Raw genomic sequence first — 9,257 nt, 5'->3', positions numbered from 1 at the left:
TAATGTTGCTGATCGATTGTCATTTTTGTACAATTTGAATGGCCATTTATGAATAAAATTCTTTTTTCTTGTTAAAAAAAATTATCAATCACGTGAAATTATTGGATAATATAATTTTTAACATATCTACTTACCCATCAGATTAATTTTAAAATTATACTTTAATGTCTACATATAAACCTTATGATCTTCTACATAATATTTTTTGTAAAAAAAATATTTCTAATATCTCTAAAATAATATCATATATATTATTTATAAATCCGCGAGTCAATTTCAAGTTATATTTAAAAACTGGGTGTGCATTTTTGTTCAGTGACAATATCCTATTATTCAGACGCCTACCACGTCTCTTCCAAATTTGGAACTGACGTTACCATAAAACCGTCTGGAGATACACAATGGTTAAGATTTGTTAATCCATCCTTCCATAATCCATATCCAAACATTAAAAGTAGTTAAAAATTACGTATATTTCAGAGAGGAAATATTGCTTTCTGTTACGACTATATTATTTACATGATGATCTATGCCGTTTGGTAAAGTAACAATGTAACACTTCTATATTCTGTATCAGTGGTCACACGAACAAAATCAATTAAATAAGAATCTATCAATGTGTAATACAATTAACAAACTCAGCTGTGGTCTCTACTCATTGACAAATTGAATTATACAGGTACATTGACCATAAAACAAGCCAAAACGTAGGAAGACACGAAAATGGCCTCTCGCAACAACTAAGGGGGAACAAGTAAAGACAACATTTGAGCACATTTACCTCTAGACATTAGCAGATAAGATACATTTTTTTTCACAATATACACAACTAATGTTCCAAAAAAAGGAAAATAATAAGTAGGGAACGGGAACAAGGGAGCAGAAAGCTCTGGAAAGAAAATTAAGCACCTTGGAAAGACAACCGATCTCGAAGAGTATCAAATATTGATGAAGCTGCTGCATTTTGTGCAAATGTCAATTTCAACCGACCAAGTAATTCACCATCTTTTGCCTGTGAAGCAGCATCGGCAGCTTCCTTGGCCATACCAATTCGAGCATATGACTGTCCAAGATAGAGAAAAGTTATGTAAAGCTGCAATATGCACCTTACACTAGGGCAAAAATGTAATAAAAGGGAAAATATTTCTGTTCCATAGTTGGCAAAACACTAATTTCAGATGAAGTCTCATATCCAAGGCATAAGCTCTAATCTGTCCTACACAATTTGTAGCAGTGTTCACTTTATGCAATCCTTCTCGGCAATTAAATGGATCACAATACTTGTAATGAGATAGAAATTTGTTTGACTTCTGTATGGCACTCTGTTCAAGGCTATTTCAATGGAGTTATTATTTCTGATATATAGCCTTTACAGCATTTTTAATCTCAACAATCTCCATGTTGCAACATGAATTTTCTATCTTGGAGGATATTTTATCCTCTGCTTAGTTGTACTTGTTTTTGAATAAAAAAATTCCAACTCCCCCAAAAATATATTTAACCCTTAATCTGTTCCAGCTTTATAGTATCAACAAAATAGTAAGTGGTGAAGTGATGAGGATTCAGATAATTATGATGAGAGGCAGTGAAGGAATTTAGGCATTAATGAGATTTATATTGATGAATGATGAGACAAACATAAAATACCTCAGCTCTTTCTCGAGGGTCTGCAAGTTTTGGGATATATTTAATAGCTTCTCCCTTTTCATCCGCTTCAATGCATGCCTCAACAAATGGTCTATAACCTATAATACCAGAACATGTAGGTATTGAATGCTATAGTAGTAACGCATTAGTAGCTAGCTTAGCTGAAATTTAGGAAAAGTTCTTTTCCTCTACACTGAAACATTATAACAAGGAGTTATGCTTGATTTGCACCACTCTAATATTTCATTAAAATATCCAAAACTGCAAAAGTATAGTACTGAATTCTTTATAGTGATGACCAATATCAGTATCTCACCCACTCATTGCATATTTGCAGTCTAAACTTACCAATTCCCTACAAACTATAAAATAACAATTTCAGTCTAAAAACATACCAATTGGAGGTTTCTTCTCCTTTGAAAATTTCTCTAAGGCAACCCAATCCTTGATTGTTGCTAAGGCAAAAACTTTAAGCCAATACCATCTCTTCTCAGACACCTGAACAACAAAAATTTTGTGCCTCAAGAACTCATTTACAGAGAAAAAAGAAAGAGGGGGGTGTTAAAATGTTTCTATTTTTTATTTTTGGATTTTTTTCTCAACAAATTGTTCATGCAAATAGGCACTAATGAAGTAAAATTTACCAACCTTAAATTCTGTTTTCACTTTCATTGCTGCTCGATGATTTCCCAAGACAATACAAGTACGGATTGTATCACTTATACTAGAATCCACAAAAATAGCCTGCTTTGTAGTCACTTCAAGTTCGTGCTGAATTCTGCAGTAGAGACAGTGTCATAATGTTACTCTTGATTGCATGACAAAAATATTTATTCAACCCATACCAAACTCTAAAAGTTTCTTCATAAATGAATGGAGTTATTATCACAACAAGCCTAACAAATGAAATGCTGAGATTTATTTTATGGTGTAGTGATTTGACAAAATTAAACACACCTTAAAAGTTTTGCATGCTCTTCAGCTGCCTTTGATTCAAAGGTATGCTCCTTGGTTTCAGCAAAAAGACCATGTGCCTTCTCAATAAGTTTTATTCGAGGACCATGAAGTGGAGATCCTTTGCTTGCCATGGGGTTTTTCCCAAGTTCCCAGGATTCTTTCCACAGAAGAAATGCCACATCCTACATGGATTGACCTCAGAATCAATTCCAGTATTTAAATGGAAAGCATGCAATTGAGCATACAAGGATATGATCTGGCAGCATTACTTAAATGCAATACAACAGGCATAACAAGTATGATTATAAACTTTCAAGGCAGTGATGTAATTAATAAATCATGTGAAAATTGCAAGGCAGAATCAATAGTAGACTAATTAATGGCACGATTTATGCAAAAGGCATATTTAGAGGGAAAAGAAAAAGAAAATAATAAAATGCTGGGTAGTCAGAGGATGTGTGGATATATAAGTTATCAATTCCACACAAAAAGTTCATGAGATTGAAAGAGCAGTAATCAGTAATCTGTGTAAAAATATCACCTTTATTGTATATTTGGGAGTGAGGTTTTGGGGGGAAAAGGAATAGGAGAGTAAAATTCCATTTCTAATAAACATTCTCTAATTTGATCATTTTTAAAATAAAATAAAAGGATTATAATAGATTTAGCATAAACCTAACGTCCTCACCTTTTATTTATTTTTATAAACATTATATAACTCTTAATTTAAAAATACAAAACTTGTCCATCCTTCCCTTTCCCTTCAAAACCTCCCAAACATGCACCCAAGGTAATGCAACCTATGACAAAAACCAGACGTTTCCTCATATGTGCAGATTCCAAATTAGAAACTACACATGATGCAAAACATACTTGCAGTTGCCCAGTTGATAAGAAGAAGTCCTTCAAAAATTCATGTTTATAAAACCTGAAATTGAGATGCAGTCATTAATTCCTGGATGACATCCACTTTTAGCATTGAATATTTCAAATAAGAACACATGAACACAAGTATGCCTAAGCTAAAAAACATGAACACAATATTAACAAATTCTGTTCATCTTATATCTTAACCCCTACGTTTTACCCTTCTCTCCATCTTCTTTCTTTATTAAATGTGTGCCACCCAACTTTACCACTTCAGATGTAATTATTATTGAAATGGATGACACATTCTCAACAAAACATTGTTAGGGCTCTAGGAGATTGAATACCCAACAACTAGGAATAGTAGCAAGACAAGATTAAAGTACAGAAAAATAGAGAATTAGAATAAAGAAATATGTATATATTGTTGAATGAGGATTTTTTTTTTTTTTTTTGATATGCAAATGTTAAATGTTAGTTTTTGTTAGCGGGGGAATTCGAACCCACGACCTCTCCTTCTCCCCTCAACCACTAAGCCAATCTTATAACTCCGAATGTGGATATTAATATGGCCAGGATACTTGTTATAAGACTTGAACAATCCTCCTCCCTTGAGCTAGCTTTAGGGAGTGAATTAGGCCCGGTCTGTTGCCTCCTAAACTTCTACTTCTATCATAATTCAGTAATTTACAGATTTTACATGACACTAATAAAACTATTCTTTGCATCTTATTTTCTTCATTTGGTTAGGAATTAGCAGTGACCTTAATATTATATAACCAGGAAGAGCCACACTGTCTTGCCTTCTGGAATATGGTTCAAGGCCACATACCGTGCATAAGTTATAAATAAGTCCCGTGCCAATGGTCTGGCCTGTATGGTGCCAAAGAACTCCAATGGCTGCCTCTGCATCATCCATAGAAGAATTATTCATTAGAGATAAACTCATGTTACTCAATATACATAAAAAAACTGACAAAATCTAAAATATTAAGTTTTCCAGAGCCAATACCTTTTGCCAAATATGAAAAAGTACAAGGTAAACAAGATCTGTATCACCACATTCGGTTGCCTTCATCAAGGCTATATCTTCTTCTCCAATGCTTAACAGGAGAGGAACCTGGACATAAGAATTAATGAGTATAACAATAAAATATCCCACCCAACAAATTCAATATCCTTGGATAAAACATAGTAGACAATAGATACAAGCCAACACAATGGGTTGAAAGAGGCACGGGAGGTGGGGAGCAAAGACTAATAAGCCATAAATTTCAACAAGTATCCATAAACACAAGAAAATAAGAATAGCACCTGTTTCGATGAACGAGGCTCATGTTCAACAAGCAAGGCAGATAACTTTCGTCGGCCATTTTTGTCTGCATGAGCAGCAACTGCTGCATAGGATATGCCTTTGCACAGTTTTAACTGAGTAAAAAACATTAAATTTTCAAGTTATTGCAACAAATATTGATCAAACAGAGCTTGAAGTGGGGGAAGGGGAACCTTATCCAGCAGAATCTCCAGAAGAGTCGCATCAGGAATTGCCAGTGAAGCAGTTATCTTTGAACATGCCCAGTGCATTATCACCACCTCCTACGCAAAAGCAGTCACATAAAATATCAAATTCACGCGTATACTTAAAGATGACTGCTAATTTACTGATGATACTAATGAGGAGAGAAAGAATAAAACAACGGCAACAGAATCCAAGACTTGATAAGTGATTCCCGAATTTCTGATTATATAACGGGAAGTTTTAATCTTGTATTTAATCATCAGGTGCCAAACAGCTATCAAAACATAATGCAAAATTATACAATAATCCATACAATATACAAAAACTTACTTGATTCATTCCAAGATATTCTGATATTTTCAGTGCAAGCAGATGTTGGTGAGCATTAATCAGGCGACCAATCAGAACAGATGGTGTAAGCAACTGATGGCAATAAGCTAATTCAGTATAACATCAATATAGCCAATTTCAGCACTGAGATACACAAGTAAGCCTTAAAAACCTTGTATTGCTGAATACTAAGAGGAACGCCAATCTCAGGGCTGCGCACTGCATTCAAGACCCGCAGAATTTTACACATCTCTTGGATACGATCACGTTGAAAATTGCTGCCAAAGTCAACTGGATATCATTACCGAGAGCAAATATCAGAAAATATGCTTGTCCCTTTTAAGACAATCACTATCGAAAATGGTGTACTTGAGACAACAAAACACTTTTATAGGAATATCACCAGTATATCCAACAGAAAATCCAAATCAAACTCACCTACAAAAGGCTTGCCCATAACTGGCTGCCCTTAGGAGAGTTTGCTGGCGTGAAAGATCAAATTCATGACCTGCAGCATCAACACATGCTTCAACAGCCTCAGGAAGGGATGATCTTATCAATCTCAAATTTTCATCTGCCTGGGGAATGACAAGAAAATCAGAAACTCATCTACAAGCATGAACTGTTCGATGATGCCACAATTAAAATACAAATGAAGGCCTGACACATCAACTAAAATCAAAATAAAATAAAGGTCTTCTTTCTTGACTTTGATGCCAAAAACATGTCTTAACTCATCCACAAAACGTCTATTTGATTCTTCAATTTCCTTTCAGTTGCACCAAATTAGAAAAAATAAATTAACTTAGATTCAGTCCGCCAAATTTACCTACATCTTCCTTCCATTACTGGAAATAATAGCAATTCTTCTTTTCCTTCAAAATGTAGTCAAATAAGGGTATACTATGTTGTCAATAGAAAGCAATGTTCAACATGTCCAACAATAATGATTTAAAATATGCTTTGATTAGTTTAGGGAGCTGTAAAAACCTACAAATATTAACAATCAGTAAGACATATTTGAATATTTAATTGAATTGTTTACTAATAGACTAAAATAAAATCAAAACCAATTCCTAATGTTACAGACTGACACAAATAAAATAGCATCACAGTGCTCAATAGAGCATAAACTAGAAGCCTTATATTTTTAAATAAAAGGCTACACCCAAACAATTAACAGACAGATCCTTGGTAAGAAGTAGCCTATCAATGAATGACTCAAGGCACATCTAGTAGATTCTAAATACAACAGACAAGCAGAACAAGCCTAGCAAAAGAAGAAAAAACACAGTAAGATTCATTGCTAGAGCTACTAGTTAAGTTCCTTTTCAAATTGTTCAAAATATTTTTTATTAAGACAAAAACCAAAAGAATTAAAACTAATGCTCAATTATAATGGCTTTAGGCTATGGTGAATCACTGTCAAGCCTACAGACAGGTAAATATATTTTCAAAGTCTTTGCTATTTACACACATTCACACTGCAGCCTTTCTTTACCACATACTGTAAAAAGTATGAGACAGATTCAAGGTTTATTAGTTGTCAGTGACTAAATATCTAAATTTAATCAATGGCACACATTAGTTATTACCTCAAAGTTCCGAACATATAAACTCTACATACAATCAAAACTTTAGAATTCTACAGTGAAAATGATAATCAGTCTTGCAACAGTAAAATAATTGCAGGAAGCCAGGAATAGAGTCTCTACCTTGGCACTTCGTCTATCAAAATGATCCAAGGCATCATATAGTAAAGCAGCAGGTGATGTACTTCCAATTGTGAAGATTGAAACGGTGGAATCAGGCACCCGCTGTAGAAATTCCATTCTAGTATTGGACAATATCCTTACTCCATCACACTCAGGTATAAGAATTATTGGTTCATCAAAAAGGTAGTGAACTGGCTCTCCCTCAGGACTCATCATTAAAAGCATATCATCCCAGTACAGCAGCACAGCATCCATTCCACACCAAGCAATCTGCTGCGGAGGAAGAGCTGACTGCATGCATAAAAAGCAATTATTTAGTTAAGGGCATCATGCAAGCTTCTGATCCAAACTTGACGTGAGGTATGAAGGATAAAAATGGTTTGGGGGAGTGGGGTGGGGGGCAAATACATATACACAAACACTCATAACAGAGTACAAACTTCATAACATGAGCACTGTATACACCTTGTTAAATATTAGATACTCCCATTTTTTGTGTTGCATAGGAATTTAGCCACAGAAACTCAAAAAACCTTGACATTACAGCCAAAATCACAGTCACAGACTTTTTCTAAATCCATTATCATGTCCTTCTGCACATCCCTTGAATTCCACAAACCACATAAACACTCCCTCAAAACCCATAAATAATGCATTAGGACTATTAGCAACATACTTTCTAATACTTTCCTATTGGTTTAAAATTATCAGAAACTACAAAATCATAGAGTCTCGTTAAATAACTGTGTTTAAAAGAGTATCACTCTCTAACACTCCTATTGACACACTTTCCTATTGGTTTAAATTAATTAGAAACTACAAAATCACAAGTGAGACTCATTACTGTGTTTAAAAGAGTGTGTTAGATAACACGTTGCTAGCATTTTTCTGACTGGCATTTCAAATTTAACACCACAACCAATCCTAAAATCGAAGACTACACCACAACAAAACTGGCATTATCCCAACAACAAACACAACACTTTCAATCCATCCAAAGCATCATTCCAAACCCACCTCACACTCCCTCTCGATGATAACTCCAGTCAAGTCCGAAGTCGTCACCAAGAGCCTCCCGTCGTGAGTAAACGACGCGAGCCACTTGCCGTCGCGCGAAACCACCATCTTCTGCAGCGGCCCCCGCAGCACTCCCTCCCCGAGCCTCTGCACGCCATCTTCCTCCACAGCAAGCACCACAGCATCATCCACGCCGAGCAAAACCTCAACATTCCCGGATACCGTGTACTGCGGCTCAATCACGGCCATACAATGCGGCATTTCCTCGATCTCGGGATCCGCGAGCTTCACCGCGCTAGGGTTCCTGAAATCGGCAATACAGAACAACTGATTCGCCTCGGTGATGCAAACCAAACCGTTCCCCCAAAACACGCAATCCGCAACGTTATCTTCAAAGCACTCTTTCCCGAGGGAGAGGTTCGGTTCGATTAGGTTGGCGTGGACGTCATAGCGGTAGACGGTGCCGTCCTGGACGACGCATAGGAGAGTCTGGTCGTCGGTCCAGGACATTCCGACGAGGCGGCCGCCGGGGTGGCGCCAGACGGCGTCGGCGAGGGGGCGGCCCGAGGAGGAGAAGAGGCGGAGCTTACGGAGGGCGGACTCAGCGTGGAGCTGCACGATCTTGGAGTCGTCGCGGATGACGGCGATGGGGCCGCCGAAGGGCGCGGCGGCGACCTTGGTGCGGGCGAGGTCCACGTGCTTCCACGGCATAGGGTAGAGCTCCGGCTTGCGGTAGTAGCGGTTGTAGAGGAGCTGCCACTCCGCCGCGACGGACACGTTCGCCATTGTTGGAGTTCGGAGAGACAGTGGAATGAAATTGGTAGGGTTTGGGATTGGATCAGAGGGAGAACATGGATCGATCGATTGCTCAGGTACGGTTCAGGGGAATGGGGAGGGGAAAGTTCTGTTCTGTTCTGTTGAGGAACGTAGGAACAGAGTGACAGAGCAAGTTTTTTACTCTGTTAATTTTTTCGAAGGAAATTAGTTAATATAAATTTAAAACTAAATTATTGTTTATATAAATTTATTAAATAATTTGATAGATGTATTTTTTATTTTTAAATAATTAAAATTTCTGGTAAATAATTTTTAAATATATAAATTATATTTAGATTTATAATTAAGAAATTAAATTATGAGATAAGATGCTTTTTAAAAATTATTGATACTTTTAAAATATATTGAAATTTAATTTAAAAATATGA

At 36.3% G+C, this 9,257-nt stretch overlaps 1 protein-coding gene across 1 annotated transcript; it reads right to left on the bottom strand.

Moving 5' to 3' along the window:
- Nucleotides 1–580: 580 nt before the first annotated feature.
- LOC100817661 (protein VACUOLELESS1) lies at nucleotides 581–9,044 on the bottom strand. The gene is made up of 15 exons (XM_003551879.5): nucleotides 8,053–9,044; nucleotides 7,036–7,326; nucleotides 5,759–5,898; nucleotides 5,493–5,598; nucleotides 5,321–5,413; nucleotides 4,978–5,067; nucleotides 4,786–4,899; nucleotides 4,484–4,591; nucleotides 4,304–4,377; nucleotides 3,478–3,532; nucleotides 2,605–2,786; nucleotides 2,296–2,425; nucleotides 2,043–2,145; nucleotides 1,648–1,745; nucleotides 581–1,063 (listed from the first exon to the last, which is right to left on the bottom strand). The coding sequence occupies exons 1-15, from the start codon at nucleotides 8,836–8,838 to the stop codon at nucleotides 902–904; spliced, it is 2,532 nt and encodes an 843-aa protein (XP_003551927.3). The 5' UTR covers nucleotides 8,839–9,044; the 3' UTR covers nucleotides 581–901.
- Between the last annotated feature and the right edge of the window lie 213 nt (nucleotides 9,045–9,257).

The sequence above is a fragment of the Glycine max genome, chromosome 18 (assembly GCF_000004515.6).
Source record: "Glycine max cultivar Williams 82 chromosome 18, Glycine_max_v4.0, whole genome shotgun sequence".
Lineage (NCBI taxonomy): Eukaryota > Viridiplantae > Streptophyta > Magnoliopsida > Fabales > Fabaceae > Glycine > Glycine max.
The sequence above is the reverse complement of the archived record's forward strand: the minus strand, read 5'-3'. Positions and strand labels throughout refer to the sequence as shown.